Below are 18,040 nucleotides of genomic sequence, written 5' to 3'. Positions count from 1 at the left end.
TGTGGAGTGGTGCTGAGGACAAGTGAATTGCCTTGAGTTGGACAAGATGTTGGACATAACATTATGTTTGCTGACTGGGAACAGTTATGGACCACAGGTATGAAGTTTATGGCATGCAATGCCTTAAGAGAGAATATTATGAAGATGATATACAGGTGGTACATGACCCCAGTCAAGCTTGCAAAAATCTACCATATGCCCGATAATAAATGTTGGAAATGTAAAGAAACTGAAGGTACATTCTTTCACCTTTGGTGGACGTGCCCAAGGATTAAGGCTTTCTGGGAAATGATCTATAATGAAATGAAAAAGGTATTTAAATATAGCTTCCTGAAGAAACCAGAGGCCTTTCTTCTGGGCATTGTCGGCCAATTGGTGCCAAAGAAGGACAGAACTTTTTTTATGTACGCTACAACAGCAGCAAGAATACTCATTGCAAAGTATTGGAAGACACAAGATCTACCCACTTTGGAAGAATGGCAGACGAAGGTGATGGACTATATGGGATTGGCAGAAATGACTGGCAGAATCCGAGACCAGGGAGAAGAGTCGGTGGAAGAAGATTGGAAGAAATTCAAAGACTATCTACAGAAATATTGTAAAATTAATGAATGTTAGAATGATGTTGGATAGAAATCAAGTGGTTTCCAGCTGTAATGCTTTAAGAGAATACGAAAAAAGGGTTATAAATAGGTAAAAATCTAATGGTAAGGATTTGCTGAACCAACAATTTGAAGTGGAATACAAAAAAGGGAGGTATGAGGAGGTCCGGGAAACAAGCTAAAGGAAAATAAGCAATGGAAAATCTGTGTGTTTTTAACTATTTTTATTTTGTATTTTTGTCATTTTTTTCATTTTTATTGTAATAATTTAAAAAATCTTAATAAATATCTTATTAAAAATAATAATAATGCTGGATTAGGTGTCTCAGCTTTAGACTCCATAATGAAAAACAAACTTTTCCATAGATCTTCCTTTCTGTTGGATGGTCAAGGATCTTTTGTTTACTGCTTGCTATATAAAGGACTAAAAGGCTAACAGTGATTGGAAACTAATTGTAGAAATCCATTGGATTTTTTTTTTACTGGTTGCTGGATTGATATTTCTTCCCAGAAACCTTGGAAAGGCCTCCTGCTGAGCTGCACGTACTGGGAAAATCAGAAATTAGGCCTGTTACAGCAGAACCAGCCATCCAGCCAACTGTAGATTGCACAGCAGTGTTTTTATTCCTCTAGGCTTGTTTTCATCCTTTGCCGTCTAGCATCACAAGAAAAAGAAGAAAAAAATAGCCATTATGATTTTGAGTATAGTGAGTGCTTTAAAGGACTGAAGAATTACTTGGGGTAGATGTATTATAGCTCGCTTTAGGTTGCCTCATTATTTCACCTTTTTGCAATAAGTGCCCAGTCCTCCTCTACTCATCATAATAACTGCAGAATAAACTAACCCTCACTTCTTACAACAAGCACTCAAACATTCTTCTTGATTGCTGGCTGGGTAGACAACACAACTAAAGCTGAAAAACAGAGCAAAGGAAAGTCCAAGTGGTGGAATGTAACTTTAGCTCATAATACAAATTTAAATATTGATCTCTTTGAGTTAAATTACTGTAGGGGCTGTTTTTCTGCAGGATCACTTAATTAAATGGTTATTGTGATCATGAAAAATCTACCCTCAGTCAGGGAAAGTCTTTGGGGGCTTTTCTAGATGAGGCTTTTGTTGTGTACTCATCCTGCTTTCTTCAGTGAGTTTTTCAGAAGTCCTGTCTTAAATTGCTCCTGTCGTTAAAATGAGCTTTCATTCTTTAAATAGAGGCTGTCAATCGTTATGTCACAAATAATTCCCCCCCAAAAAAACATGTATCCTTGGAATGGAGTGGGAATAAAGCAGAATTCTCGGTGATGGTGTGCTCATTTGCCCCACCCTGGCTAGAAGGCTGTTGTAAGACAACTGCTCATTTCCCAGTGGCAGGGCACTTGCTGCTGAACAGGCAGACATGTTAACAGTAAGGTTGGCCCAAGTAGGTAAGGAGGGGCATACATAAAATGAGGCTGAATTCATTTGTGCACAGCTGTTCCGGCTGGGGCCAATGGGAATTGTAATCTAAAACTGTTTGGAATTCACCAGACGCATTTTGCACCTGGCTATTGGCCACTTGCGACCAAGTGAAGATGCCCGGGCACCAGGATGGCACCTGATGTCTTCACCATCTAGAGGTCCATGCCTGGGGATCCTTGGATCTTGGCTGTTTTCACACACTAGCAGCACATCCTATCCATTATATTTTATCTGCAGCATCAGAGTGAATTTCAGGAACCAAAAAGTTGTATTGAAAAATATGACTGTCAAGCCGCCTGGCCCCCAAATGACAACTAGGTACCCCATTTTAGTGACTGTAACCCTGGTTTAAGGTCATGTGGGTGTCCCAGCTCCTGCCAACCTACGAGTTCGAAAGCATACCAGCGCAAGTAGATGAATAGGTGCCGCTATGGCGGGAAGGTAAACAGTGTTTCTGTGCACTCTGGCACCAGTCATGGTGTCCCATTGTGCCAGAAGCGGTTTAGTCATGCTGGCCACATGACCCGGAAAGTTGTCTGCAGACGAACGCTGGCTCCCTTGAACTGAAAGCAGAGATGAGTGCTTTACCCCATAGTCGAATTCGCCTGGACTGAACTGTCCAGGAGTCATTTACCTTTACCTTTTTACCTTAAGGAGCCATTTGGTGTTCAGCTTATATATCTGAGTTTCTAACACTCACCTGGGGGCTACCAAGTTGGCAAAGGCAGGTGTATCGTGTGATCAAACCAAAAGAAAGATGGGTACATTATACATGCTTTACCTCCTTGCAAATCGTGTGTTTCAAGGTGTGTTTGAAGTTACTTATGCAAGAAGACCAGTGCATAATGAAGAAAACAGAAAATATCCATGGTTCAGCTCTTATGTTGTATTGATCATATAATGCTTTGAATTTATATTGTGCTTTATAAAGTAGAATACGACAGGCTCCCTTCTAAAACCACTTTAAGCTTATCACACAAAGTGAGGGACGACGACGACAAAGTAAAAGTAAACCGGGAGAAGAACATGCACTTGTTTCAATTGTATGTACTTGAGTTTAGTAGTATGGCAGACAAGGGATTTCGACAAAGACTTCATGCAAAAGGTGGACTTTGCAGAGGAATTTGAAGGAAGTCAGGTTGCATCAGACAGGTACTAGGCACTGCAAGAGGGCAGAGTTTGAGGCACAGGAGAACTACAGATAATGGAGTGCTAGAGCTAGAAGAGCAAAGAATATGTTGGCTAGGAGAGTGGTGACATAAAGGGGTGCTCGGCAACCCAGGTAGATGAGTCCATTTTTAAAGCTGCTAACCAAACACTATTTATTCATTTGTTAAGGCCGTGGTCTGAAGGCACATGAGGCCTCTACCTTGGTTTGCAACCGTTTTGGATTACAACCACGTCAAACCTGGAAGTGTGTGTCCCTTTTTTTTTGGATTACAACCCATTTTGGGGGGAGGCCCCATTGGCAAAAGTGCGCCTTGGGTTACAGCCTGTTTTGGTTTACTGGACCTCCAGAACAGATTATGGTTGTAAACCAAGGTACCACTGTACCTTGCTTTACGCTAAGCATATCTGGCTCTGTTCAGTATCTGGATGAGTGATTGCCTTGGAATCGCATGTATTGGGTTGCAAGACAGAAAATCAGTGGAATATAAATGGAAGAGAATTAGAACAATATTCATAATTTGACCTGTCTCTTGACGACTGGAAATCTCAGCTACTAATCTGGTTCTGAGGTTTCACTCACCATGAGCATTTGTTGTATCATTATAAACAGATCTATTAATAGCCAAAGTAAATTTTAGTCAGAAATGTGTTGCTTTGACTGAAACTTATTAATGCTAAAAGATCCTTTGTTTTCTCTTGCAGGTTAAGGGAAGTTTCAGAGAAGCTCAACAAATACAACTTAAACAGGTGAGATAGCGTTATAGGCTATAACTTCAAAGGAAGAGTAACTTTAGGGCAACTTTCCCCAACTTTGGGTCTTCCAGAATATTGTTGGACTGTGGAACCCATCATTCCTAGCTAGTATGGCCAGTGATAAGGAATGATGGGAACTGTAGTCCAACAAAATTGGAGGACTTGAGGTTGGATAAAGCTGCTTAGTTGTTCAGTGTTCATATTCACCATTTCCAGATTTAGTAACTTTGTCTCTACATTAGTTTCGCTACTTGCCTAACTACATAAGTCTTGTTGCCCAATTAAATTCAGAAAGGAAGAGCTCCTGATGTACTTGTGATGGTCAAAGTGCATTGTGGATGTGGTTTTCTATTTCATTGGTATCCAAATTAATTATTTGATCTTGGGGTTTTTTTTGTCTTGTTTTAAATGTCTTGTTTGTTTTTCTGTTCTTAACTGTTTTTAATTATGTATAAATCACCTAAGACGGTTGTTTAGAAGGTGATTAGTAAATCAGTATTGGTAATGATGATAATTGGAGTTTAGCATTAAAAATGAGTTTAGCACTTAAATGAATTGAAGTGCATAGGCAGGGTTAAAACTGGCTGCTGCTGTATATTTCACAGCTATTGTTAGAAAATAGCACTTGGGGAACACCGCTTCATAAAGATATGTATTGGAAAATACATTATGGAAATACAGTATAATGTTCCCTGGTGGCTTTTAACATTTTGTTCTTTTTTGTCTTACGGCAGAAAATACATTGGGTTGCTGCAACTAATGTTAATCTTTAATCAGTTTCAGATGTTACAGCTATATTCATTATACATTCCATATGCCACTTGGTTTATTTCTCAGAGTTAAGGAGTCTTTAAAAATGTTACCCATGCTTGCTTTTTGTTTTCAGCCACCCCCCTTTGAATGTATTGGAGCAGGCCACTATTAAACAGTGTGTGGTGGGACCAAATCATGCTGCATTTCTCCTTGAGGTAATTTGTTCAAAATATGTTTGACAAAAATATTGTGCTGATACTTAATTCATATAGTTAAATATAGTTTTCCCAATCTCAATTAGACCAACTTGACCCACAGCTGAAAACTTTTATTTTTTACATAATTAAAGTTTAGTATTGTTTCAATATTGGACACTCTCTCTTTTAAATCTAGGATGGTAGAGTCTGCAGGATTGGCTTTTTAGTTCAGCCAGACAGATTGGAATTGGGTAAACCTGATAATAATGATGGGTAAGAACTACTTTTGTTGTGTATTTAAGAAGTATCTAACAAATTTCTCCTGGTATTTTGATTCTGAACCGTCAACAGAATTGAAAATCGAAACGGGAGGTGGGAGAACCATATTTTTGGGTGTCTTGCTTTAGCAAACTGGTAATGGCTGTACAGACCTTAACCAAAATTAAGGCCAATCTAATGACCTATTTTATATTAAATGATGAGAACAGAATCTTACAATCCAAAATGTTATAGGTGCCATTACTAGTTACTTCAGATAATTTATTTCAGTAATCGCTCAAATTTGAGCTTACATTTTTACATATTTACCACTTGCCAGGGTATGCTTTTGGATCTACATTGTTATTGTTTGACTCAAAATTAATTTTTTGAGAACTATTATCAGATATGTTTAATGTTTGGTTTAAGCAGGTTTTTGGGCATTACATTAACTCACGATTATATTAATTTATAATCTAATGCATATTCATTCATTTATACAGACACTTCACAATCTTACCATAATTCCTGACGCTGAGTTGTTGTTTTTTGAGTAGGACATCATTTTGTCAACCACCAAATTCATTAGGCATGCTTCACATGCCTTTTCTTTTTTCATATTAGAGCATCATATACTGCAGCTAAGTATGGAAGATTCCCCAAGGGTGTTGCTTAAGCTGGTGTGTTACCAGACTAAGTCCCTGATAATTTAAACCTGGGATTCCAGGCTTTGTTCGTAACCCATTTGGGATTGTATTGTGACTGATCTACCATCTTTTACTTTCAGTTCAAAGTTGAGCAGTGGCTCAGGGGCAGGAAGGACATCCAGGCCAGGCAGAACTAGTGATTCCCCATGGTTTCTGTCTGGTTCTGAAACTCTGGGCAGACTGGCAGGCAACACCCTTGGGTAAGTTTTGATAGGGTTGAGGCTACCATCTGTTTGCGCTTGGTTATGTGTGGCTACACATAACATTGTCTCCCGTATGTATAAGACCACCGAAATGCAGAACTAGTTTAGCTAGCTTTTTGGAAAAATGATATTAAGCTGTTAAGTTTGGAATGTTAAATCTATAATTGCAAGCAATCTAATTTACTTTAACCGTAATAAAAACATGTCTGCTACTGTGGGTAGTCCTTTTAGATTTTTTTCTTCTGAATAACAATGACTTCATTTTAGGGGAACATAATTGACTCAAAATGTCGCATGAATCTGCTTTGTAGTATGGGACTAAAATTAAAAATACAAATGAAAACATTTGCAGGAAAAATATCTGCATGTGTGTCATGACCTGTATTTGGACATATTTGTTATTTATGTTGTTGAAGAAAGCTAGCATGATTTAGAAGTAAACAGAGGATTTCTTGTTAAACCTGCTGCATTTGTATCACATCAGCAACAATTGTTAGTATTTTCTCAAGAATGGTTCACTACTTCAGTTTCAAGATAACTGAACAGCCTCACGTTTGGATTGTGCCAAGTGTCTTCAGTTAATAAAATATTATATTAAAACAAGCCCTGTCTTCAGCCTAGAAAAAGAAAAAAAGCATAAATAATATCCTACATTTCCACTAATACAAATATTTCAAAATAAATTACCTCTAATTATTGGTAAAGATATTTATATTGTGCCCTTTCTTTCAAAGGAGATATTTACTAGAAGGATTACTATTTCTGAAGCAATTCATAATTTTAACCAATATATGGCCATTAAGATGTGGTAGTATTTAAATGTTTTGCATAGAAAATGTCATATTTAATAGGGGGAGTTCTGTTTTAATTATTTGTAGTGTAGCGGTCTGATTCTGGCTCTTGGATATGAAAACATAAGCATATTGATCTTTTGCACATGTATGCAATGACTTCATTGTTAACAATTTCAGAAGTTGGCTGGAATGTAGATTAAAAGTAAAAGCTGAAAGTAAAGAAGTGAATCTTAATGCAAACTAGCTTGTGAATTTATAGTCTTTGGAGTCTTTTAAAGAAATTGCATTTGCAAAACTGCTGTACAGAAAAGATCCCATTGTATCAAGCATTCCAGCTTCATTTTAAAAGGCTAGTGAATCACATGGCTAGTGTACTGAAGTCAACAGTTAAATTCAGATACGTGATAGCTTGTAAAATAGCTCAAACACATAAATCTATTGCCGTTTTTAAAATTCCTCAGGAGTCGCTGGAGCTCGGGTGTCGGAGGAAGTGGAGGAGGATCCTCTGGTAGATCATCAGCTGGAGCTAGAGATTCCAGGAGGCAAACGCGAGTTATTCGAACAGGACGTGATAGAGGATCTGGGCTCTTGGGTAGTCAGCCCCAGCCAGTGATTCCAGCATCTGTTATTCCAGAAGAACTCATTTCACAGGTATGAATCTTTCTTGTGATGAAATATTTCAAAGTTGTGGAAAAGGAGTAACTGGGAGATGCTTGCTTATTTCTTTATTTATTTTGCAAGTTTCTTACATATATGTATATATATTGGAGGAAGATGGGATGCTTCTGTGCCCTTAGATGTTCACAATGTTTGGAAACATGAGAAAAGGCAGAGTATCTGCATCAGATTCATGTAAAGCTAAGGTTGACTGTGAGCACATTTTGGTTTGTGGTCTTGGGACTGGAATATTTTGAGTCAGCCTTTGAAAAACACCTGGCCCAAATTTCAGTAAATAAAGAAATAAACACCACTCTTACTGTTCAAACATTTGAAAAAACATTTGTGTTGACTATTCTCTAAAGATTAGCAGGCATACTACAGATTATTGAGAATGAACAATTTCCGTTGACATGAGGGTTAGCAAGAATTTTAAAAGTAGGTTAGTTGGTTAGTATTTCTTTAGTATTGTGTAAAGATGATGGAGCTTGTTGTTCAGGCCTTTGAGACTAGTCTAATTGGCCCTGGACTCCCAGGGCTAATTGATAATTGCTCTGAGATTACGTTCTGTTTCCTATAATGCCTGTGGGTAAATTTCTTCAGACACTGCACACGTTTGTATTATTTTTATGCTTTCTTTCTGTTGGTATCTTCCTCCACCCCCTCCGGGGCACCAGAACACTTTGATTTTATTCACATTGTTAACTAATATTCTCTAATGGTAAATTCACATCTTCCTTGTAAATTGATAATCACTTTTCTAATTTCTTAGTTTTAGTATATTTATAAGAGGCAGACTTTGTGCTATATGATACACGCTGACATATTCAGTATAGCCAAGGAATAGAGAAGCACAACAGTCCCTGAAAATCATTTTTATCTGGCAGGATATTTATCCCTGCCGTATCTGTACCGAGTTACTGAAATGGCATACTTCATTAAAAATAAACTACTATATAATCATACTTTAAAAAACCAAACAGCAAATATCCAAAAGAAATAATGTGTCAGGTAAAAATATGTCAGATGAAATATCTCCAGCCTCTTAGACCAAAAGCCTCTCTGAACGACAGTTTTTTCCCAAATGTTGCATAAGTTTTTATTCTATGGTGAACTCACTTCCTTGTGCCCCAGCCAGCCTCACCTCTGAAGCCACATGAACAGAAGGGCCTCCCCTGGCAATTTGAGCAAATGTTTAATGTGGTAGGAGATGATTCTTCCAAATTCTGGACCATGTTCTCACATTTGTTACCTGTCTAGCATGATTTGAAAGTAAATAAACAGCTGCTGTCAGAAGTTTTGGCATGCCCATTCTCCTGGCAAGGGGCTGCAGAGGTTTGGCTTGGCAGAAGTCAGAATCTCACTCCTTCCACCAACTTAGAGAGGAGTCCTGAATCACCCATATATATACACTGTGTGCTATGAGCTTTGAGGCGAGGGTGGCATGAATCCTTCATGTTTTTGCTGGAGGCTTGTTCCTGGAAGACTGGGTATAAGAAAGTTATTATTAAGGATGTCCCCAAAAAGGAACATCGGTAGCCTCTTTAAAAGTAGCCTGTGGAGTGGAGCGAAGGAATGTTTAAGCAGCAAAGAATAGAAATAAGCAATAGATTTTTATCTTTACAGATTTATAAACTGCTCCACAGCCAGAAGTTACTGAGACTTCACATTACTTACTAGCATTATCCAAAACCAGCCTGTTTACCTTTTTCCAGTTAAACATGATATCTGCTTATATTGAGTATATGGTTGACTTCTACTACTCCAGAAATATTTGTTTCTGTTGATGAAAATTACCTGGGGTGGTGTAACATGTTACATTGTTAAAAATGTATTCTATTTTGCATAGGCACAAGTTGTTTTACAAGGAAAATCTAGGAGTGTAATTATCAGAGAGCTCCAGCGGACAAATCTTGATGTAAATCTTGCAGTCAACAACTTGCTGAGCCGTGATGATGAAGATGGGGATGATGGTGACGACACGGCGAGTGAATCTTACCTTCCTGGAGGTTTGTATTGGGCAATGTTTCCTCTTTTTTTCCCATCATTAAAAGCAATATTAAGTTATTCTGTCAAAGTGCAATAGACTTTCAGTTTGCAGTACTGGTAAAGAGTTAGCCTTATGTTCTTTGCTATGTACTCTATGGAGATACAGAAATATTGATTGCTCTTTAGTTCCAGTAAATAAGAGAGAAAGTAATAGGCAAGACGAAACTAAGGTTAACTTGTGTGGAAGTGAATGTCTTGAGTTAAGTTATTGGATTTGAAGCAACAGTTCAGAGGTCTGGTATAACGAAAGCTTGTACATACTTTGACCATTATCATTTATCTTGTTAAGAGGATCTCCCCCCAAGCGTAAAGAGCTCTTATTGCTAAGACCTTCTGTTTTGTAACTATCAGGAGACAGTTATGCTAGAACAGCTGTACACTTAAAATGTACCAGTCTTGAGTAAGTTGGCATTTTATATAATTGATAGGCATTCCTATTTGGGGCATGATTTTCCATATCTCATATACACTTTCACACAAAGCCTGTATATGTAGGTCTCTAGACTGTGTTGCTCCTCGAATACTGGAGAACCAGGGTGCACAACTTGTCTAATACAAAGGGCCACAGTGGGAAGCTTATAAAGTGGGAAGACTGTTGTTTTGACAAGCGAAGAATTAGCAATTTTGTTTTAATATTGACAGCAGTTGACATTACTGTTGTTGTGAAAGGCTAGTGTTTCATAATGTGTGATATGCCAGGGACAAGAATTAATCTGGGTGCTTGTTAGGCAAAGGGCCTATTTATACAATGTAACTTTGAGCCATGTGAAGCTCTCCTTGATAATGACTGGATACCAACCTGTGTGAACTGTTCCTGGTGGCTGTTTTAAAAAAGGTTTTTAAAAATTGTTGCATTGGTTGGTGTGCAAATCTTTGCCGCTTTGGGCCTTTTTGAATGTGTAAAGGGAAGACTATAAATATATTTGGCTGAAATCCTAAACTAGGGAGAAAGTTCTGTTGATCATAGTAGGGGTTTGCTTCTGAGTAAGCAGTCAAAAGTATTGCTCTGTTAATGCATCCAGCTTTCATGTTTCTCATTCTATAAACATGCTCTGCCCCTTGGCTTGTGCCTTGCCTTTGAGATAAGGAACTATGGCAGTCTCTAAACCTAGCTGCTAAATTTCATATCTTCCATAGATGACTATTTAAAATATTAATAAAATGCCCAAGCAAAATCTTCCCTATCTGCTCCTTTCTTTCAGCTAAAGTTTTTTTCATGTCTCCATATCTCATTCTTCTTGTCTTGAGCTTCTGTGACAGACAAAAGGAAGGGGGATGAGAGTATCTCCTACATCCCCAACCCCTTTCAAAGGCTAGTGTTCTCTTAGACTGTCTTTTGCGGGGCTTGGTTTGCTTGTGTGATTTCTTGTTGTTGGGAAGAACTGAGCACGCTCAGTGGCAGATGATTCACAGACAGGTAGACAAAGCACCACTTTTTTAACTCATTGAAATACATATTTGAAAGCATGACTATTAAAAAACGTTTATTCCTACAAAGTGTTCTTACAGTTATAATGCTCCTGTTGCTTTGAGACATTAAATATGAATTAGGTAAAATTTACTAAAACAAAACAAAACAATTTACACAGCGATACTTTTACCTCAGATAGACTTGACAGCACTTTTGGGTCAGGGAGTTTTATCACATCCCTTGTAAGGTTCAATAGATGCTCAGCAAGTCCCAATTTTGAGATACAAGGCGATGGTATTCTAGGTGCATGTTGGGGCACGTGCATCTCCACCAAAAGGTAACTGCCAGAGTTGTCTCATGTTGATAAAATATGGACGTGAAACAGTCCTGAGGCTGCATGAAAAAGGGTGCTGCTTGGAGAGCAAAGCCTTGCTGTTTAGTATTTGCCCCCCCTTTCCTGGTATTCTATATACATGGAATTTTCCAGAGTTCAACATTCTGGTTTCTTTGCTTATTTATCTTAACTTTGTGTTCTGATGGCCATTGTCACAGGAAAATACTTGGCTTCTGAGCTGCAGCAGTAGTTTTGGTGTGGCTATTGGAATCTGTGTTGCAGCACTGAAGCAAAATTATTCTGCCAGGTCACTCCATTGTTTTTACAGGAGAGTTCAGCTCTACTGTTTATTTTTAATGTGACCTTCAAATTCTCAATCATCACTGTATCAGGGGGATTTCATATGAAATAAGCATCTGTTGGAGGCTTTGAACAGTGCATTAGGAAGAGGTCAAGTGGTGGTGTGCCCTATTGGCTTTAGCTTTGTCTAGGTATATTTCAGAGGTAATAGTTCACAGACAGATAGTGAAATAGGTGTTGTTGTTTTTAGCATGTTTAGATTTTGGGCTTGTTTCAGTTACATATGTAGATTTATCCAGTTGGGTATTTGGTGATATCTGTGTAAGGAATGTTTTGTTTGGTATGTAGTACCGGCACCTCTTTTTGTTGTTGTTAAAAAGTGTGGCACTTAACTGTAACAGCTTCATGGTGAATACCAGCACCTATTTTTCTAGACAAAAAAGCACTGGTTACTAGTAATTTAAATTTTCATCCCTTTTTTTAAGAGCAAGGGTGGGGAAGCTGTGGCCCTCCAGATGTTGTTGGAGTGAAATTTCCATTGGCCATGTAGTCCCAACATCATCTGTAGGGGCACAGATTCTTCATCCTTGATCTTAGAGCAAGGATTCCCCAAATCATTGTCTGTGGACCACAAGTGGTCTCCAAGCTTCATTCAGGTACCCTGTGATATGTGAGTAAAAACGCAGTTACAAATCATATAGCATTGGGCACAGCACATTACAGTTGCTACAACAGGCAGAAAAATTATGAAGTGGTCTGCTAAGACCCTCAGCAACTTTCAAGTGGTTTGTGGGGATTATTTTTTGGGGTGGGGAACTATTGTTCTAGAGGATGCCATGTGCAGAGAAGCTGAAAGCACCACATTTTTCGCTCTATAAGATGCACCAGACCATAAGACGCACCTAGTTTTTGGAGGAGGAAAACAAGAAAAGAAATATTCTGAATCTCAGAAGCCAGAACAGCAAGAGGGATTGCTGCACAGTGAAAGCAGCAATCCCTCTTCCTGTTCTGGCTTCTGGGATAGCTGCGCAGCTTGCATTCGCTCCGTAAGATGCATACACATTTTCCCTTTTTAGGAGGGAAAAGGTGAGTCTTATAGAGCAAAAAAATACGGTAATTAGTGTTGAGGTTGTGATTCTTAGGATGGACGCTGAAAGGATTGCATAAACCTATGTTTCCTTGACTTAGTGGAGGGATCCCTGGGATGGTGCAAGGTACCAGTGAAGGACATTTTGGGTGAGGGAGGAAAGAAGCTGAAAACAATTTTGCATGTTAAATTGGTATCAGATGTATGAAAACATCAGGGTTTCTCAAAGTTAAAGTGGCCGTCTCAATGAGATTACCAGTACTTTAAAAGAGAGATGTCCACGATGGGTGGACGCATTCAGTGCACCTAGATGAGTACCCATAGCAAGGCTTGTGGTTGGGAAAGCCTAGTTAATGTAAGAAGCAGGGTGTGATTTTATAGATCTTGAAAACACTGCCAGAAATATAAAAATATATCTGCTGTCAATGTGGACAGCATTTCCTGCTTTGTGTTGGAAAATAAATTTAATAGAATTTAACGGAAAGTCAGGAAGGCAGATATTTTTTTCCCAGCACCTAAGGTAGGATCTTTATCATCTCAAGATAGAGTATTAAAAGACGGGGCACTGTCCTACCATTAAAATCAGTTACTTCATGATAGAAAATGTAGAGTTTGTTTGGGGGGGGGCATGCTTATGAGTTCTTGCAGAAGTTATCAGCAGATTCTATTAAAAACGACATTTTCCAGTTTAGGAAGTTATTGTCTTAGTAACGGGCAAACATGAGCTTTATTCGCTTTGGAGGAAGTCTTTTTTATCTACTTTCTTCTGGAACATAAACTTATTGAGCCTTGTTCTTTTTATATTGTTTAACTGCTTCTAGCTTTGAACCATGTCTGGATTAGTTTAGACCAAGCAGTTGATATAGCTAACATTGGTTTCTTAAATCAGGACATTTTGCTTGATCGCATATGTGAGCAGTAGGCAATACATCTGTACGGTAGGGAATCTGAAGAACAGAACATCAGTTTTTGTTGGTGGATTTGTCTTGTTTGGTGATGGTCTTTCAAGATGATATTTCAAGTAGCTGATAATTCACCTCAGATCCTTGTCTCCTCTTATAGAGGATCTTATGTCTCTTCTGGATGCTGACATACATTCTGCTCACCCAAGTGTCATTATTGATGCTGATGCTATGTTTTCAGAAGATATTAGTTACTTTGGTTATCCATCCTTTCGGCGCTCATCACTTTCCAGGCTAAGCTCGTCCCGAGGTAATTTTGCACCTTTTTTTTCTTTGTAAATAAGTAGCATTGCTGTGCAGTACACTAGTTATAGCACATGCTGGTGATTTTTGTCTTTAGTTTTGTGTGTACAACCCTTTTCTGTTTAAAATATAGATAAATAAAATTTCTTGCATTAAGCTGTAAAAATTGTACGATGTAAGTGTGTGAAATTAATTGCTAGTAGTATGTTTGAAAAGTTTGACAGGTGAAATGTGCATGAGGCTTTCAAAAAGCAATCTGCCTAAAGCCAATTTTTTAAAAACCATGCCTACTTAGGGAGTACTTACTGAAAAACTCAATGTTTTTCTCATGCAACATTCCGAAAGGGAGTTCAGTTGCTCAGTATCCATGGTACACAGGGAATTTTGTGCCTTCCTGAGTCTGGAGGCATAACTCAATAGTATAGTTAGAAGTCCTACATCTGTTCCAGTAGGTAGCATTGAAAGCTCTTCCACTGCTCCTTATGCACTGCTCTAAGAGTAAACATTTTCTTTGCAAAGTGTAGTAATAATGACATACTCAACAATAGGTCAGGCAAGCTGGAATTTAACTGCATTCTGAATGGCTTGCAGTGCTCAAATTCCATGTCTGTTATTCATAACCCATTGCAATGACAGAATACTTTGCATGGCGTCAAGTTCTAAGCATGACTTGAAAAGCGTATGAAATGTAATACCAGATCTGCTACTTAGTTATTCCTTCATAGCTTCTTAAAAATAACTATTATGCATATCCATAACATTTTGCCAATTGTTAATCCAACCTCTATCATGATCTTCATGGAGTATTGCTCTGCCCATTCCAATTTTTTTCTGTTAGATATTCCAATACCTGAATATCTAAGTGTTATCACAAGTTAGGATCAGTAAAATGGTTGCTGTACGTATTAGGCATAATTTTAATTTTCTCAACATGTTAGATTTATCCAATCTAGCGTCATAAAATGATTTATCCAGTTTCTGTAGGTGACGTAGAGGATTAGAACAAAATACCTTGTCATCATTCTTGAGACATGGTTCAGACATAACGTTGAAGCTAGGGTTTAGGTCAGGGGTCGGCAACCTAAGGCCTATGGGCCGGTAGCGGCCCATGGGGCTTGTCTAACTGGCCCATGGCGACCCCTGCCACTGCCCGCTCTTACCAGTGCGGCACGGGGACCAACTTCCGGATTGATGGCACACAGGCTCTCCTCTGACCCAGAAGAGTGCGCGTGCACACACGCTCCGGCCCATCCTCCGACGGATGGAGCGTGGACTGGCCCATCGTCCGGTAACCTTGCCAACTCCTGGTTTAGGTTTTGAGTGCAGGCTGCAGGATCACATGCATCCTCCTCCTACCTCTTCGAGTGCACACACTTTGTCTTCAGTTTCTACATTAAAAGAGAGACGAAACCATTAGGGTTCTTGGAATGAGTTTATTACATGCTTGGTTTCATCTTAACTTGGATTGGCAATGGCCGCATGTAATTCCAAAGCTGGAAGGAGGAGAGAAGAGGAATTTATGCAGAAGGTGGTGGGGAGAAGGTTTACACGATCCTCTAGTCTACGCTTCATCTCTAAAAGCTGTTTTAAATGTACTTAAGTTTGACCTATTTGGCCCATTTCCCTCCAGTGATCTTGGGGATGGGGAATGGGTGGACTTAGAACAGCCAGAGTTGTCTTTTGAGGCGGGTGGCATATTGGATGCATTTTGGGGGGCAAGAGGGCTTCCCTATACAATATTGAGGTGTCTGAGGGTTTCCTTAATGCTTTTACTATTTGTTCATCTTTTTTTAAAAAAAATTAGGCCCCCCCCGCCAAGTGTATCCCCCCTTTCCCTAACCCAAAGGCATAGTTCTGGTGTAAACAATGGCAGTAAAATTCATACAAGCACAGAAGTGGGAGAGAGACTGAAAATTACTGATATCAGTATGAAGGAAAACGTTATCACAACTACCTTTTTGTTCAAATGGAAGATTTTTTTACTGCTGTTTGAAGCAGTGAACACAATTGCTCATCATGATTTAGTCATTCCTATTTAGCATTTTATAGGACCTATCAACAGACGGTCAATTGTAGCTCTGTTTCAAGCAGAAGGAAACCACCTTTGTTTCTTGATAAACTTTTTTCTTTTGAAGCATAAGGAACCCTCCACCACCTCATATCCTAGAGGGAGGCCTTTCTCAATTGGTTGAATTTGCCTTACCAGCCCCAAAGGTTGCAGAAAATATCCCCCAAAACCTTTTCATGGGGCATGAACACTACCATTAGGGTGGGAGATGATTTTTGGCCCATCATTAGTCCGAATAGATGGTTCATGGGAGATAAAAAGAAAAGTTGTTAGGAATTGGGCTGTAGAGCAAAAGAGGGGGGGGGGTGAAGAGAACTATGTGGAGATTAGTTTTGAAATGAAGGAAGAGAATGAAATGACAGATACCAGAAGGAAAAAGAGAGCAAGGAGGAAAGACGAGGGATTTGTTCTTAAAAAGTTTATCAATACAAATGAAGACTCATATGTTAAATGCATTATGTGCATGTACGTATATTCAACCTCTGACTTTTCTTAAATCACTCCCTTTTTCCTTTCTAAGGTTATTTCTATGTTAAGATGAAAAAATCCTTATTTTCCATGTATATTTGACTCTTGGATATTTAGCTTGATTACCTGACTTAAAATTTTAATTGTATGAGAGAACTGGAGAGTACTGGCTTTAGACAATTTTAGGCCAATTGGAGGGAAAGCATTTTGGTAAGGAACATTCTCCTTCAAAAATCTTTTTTTAGAACGTTGTCTGACTACAAAAATTTTCAGTTAAGCAACTTTGCCACAAGCTTTTAAAAATCAAAGCAAGTCCTATATGTTTGTTTAAATGAAGGGGTTGGATTAGCAAACTTTACAGAAGTTTAAGATTGTTTTTTAACCTTTTCAAGTGGTGGTGGTGGTTGGGAAAAATTCTGAGACTCTCTAATAAACACTCCTTTTTGGTTAGCTTAAAAAGTCTCTAAAAGAGACATTGCCTTGTTTGGTGGCATCTATTTTTCTTGCTGTTCTTTGATAAGATCACCCACAATATACTCTTTGCATATGGTACTATAAAAATCTTAAATCACCTTTTATCTCATCAGTGAGGTAATTTTTTCTTCTTCTGTTAATTCATTTTTTTGAGTAGCTTGAAACTTCAGATTTTGAACTTTATTTCTAGTCTCATTCTTGCATTTCAAATTATTTTGGCAATACCAAAGTACATATGCTTGAAAGGGTTAATATTTTGAGTGTTGCATGTCATTTTTATATTTCCACTTAAGTGAAATCTATAAGTAGATTTTAACTGCTGTTAGTTGCATCCTGAAGGGTCTTTACTAGAGAGTGGCTTACTTTTATCCCACTGGTGTGACCCAATTGCATACCAGTTCTCCTTCTTCCCTTAGAGAGAGACTCTGAGCTGTTGCGTGAACGTGAGTCCGTTTTACGTTTGCGTGAAAGAAGGTGGCTTGATGGAGCCTCATTTGATAATGAAAGAGGCTCTACAAGCAAAGAAGGGGAGCCAAACCTTGACAAGAAGAACACACCTGTCCAAAGCCCGGTCTCTTTAGGAGAGGACTTGCAGTGGTGGCCGGATAAGGTATTTTGGTTGTATTTTATTTTTATTAAAAATGCAAAATTGGAATATATTGTATTGCCTGTAAATGTGGATCTATCTCTTTCCTCCTCCTGCCACCTTCCTCATCAAATGCCCCTGCATGTAATCCCTACATTATGGACATGTTTACATTGAATGTGGATCATTTGTGTTCATGTCACTTCAGTTTTGATGTGGTGTTCAATCATAAACTCATTCACTTGGAAAATTAAGTATTGTTGAATTTAATAGAAGGGAGTTGCTTGAATGGAAGTGTGCACAGGCCTCCTGCCTTAAGTAGTTTATAGTTAGCATCCCTTTCACTTGGACAGAAAATTAATTGTGTCAACTGATATTTTTTTGGGAGCCTGAACAAGTACTCTTCTGTCTTTATCAACGCGTTTGCCATCCTTTGAAGCAATGGGGTGATTTTTTTTTTTAAGGTGATCCTTTGCGTTTCTTCTGTCTATTCTTTCCCCTTTCACCA

General features: G+C 38.5%; 1 protein-coding gene across 19 annotated transcripts in view; it reads left to right on the top strand.

Moving 5' to 3' along the window:
• Window positions 1–18,040, top strand: part of UBR5 (ubiquitin protein ligase E3 component n-recognin 5) — a 67,070-nt gene that overhangs the window by 7,078 nt on the left and 41,952 nt on the right. For 7 of the 19 annotated variants that reach the window (XM_083623559.1, XM_083623555.1, XM_083623556.1 and 4 more), the window contains exons 2-9: window positions 3,931–3,975; window positions 4,868–4,949; window positions 5,128–5,204; window positions 5,977–6,096; window positions 7,355–7,544; window positions 9,400–9,559; window positions 13,794–13,943; window positions 17,345–17,556. In XM_083623559.1, the coding sequence (XP_083479685.1) occupies window positions 3,931–3,975; window positions 4,868–4,949; window positions 5,128–5,204; window positions 5,977–6,096; window positions 7,355–7,544; window positions 9,400–9,559; window positions 13,794–13,943; window positions 17,345–17,556 (1,036 nt within the window). The remainder of the gene's footprint in view (window positions 1–3,930; window positions 3,976–4,867; window positions 4,950–5,127; window positions 5,205–5,976; window positions 6,097–7,354; window positions 7,545–9,399; window positions 9,560–13,793; window positions 13,944–17,344; window positions 17,557–18,040) is intronic. The other 12 variants (XM_083623545.1, XM_083623561.1, XM_083623544.1 and 9 more) reach the window with 5 other exon arrangements.

The sequence above is a fragment of the Podarcis filfolensis genome, assembly GCF_964270895.1.
Source record: "Podarcis filfolensis genome assembly, chromosome: 7".
Taxonomy (NCBI): Eukaryota; Metazoa; Chordata; class Lepidosauria; order Squamata; family Lacertidae; genus Podarcis; species Podarcis filfolensis.
Note: the sequence above shows the minus strand (reverse complement) of the source record. Positions and strands in the feature narration are given on the sequence as shown.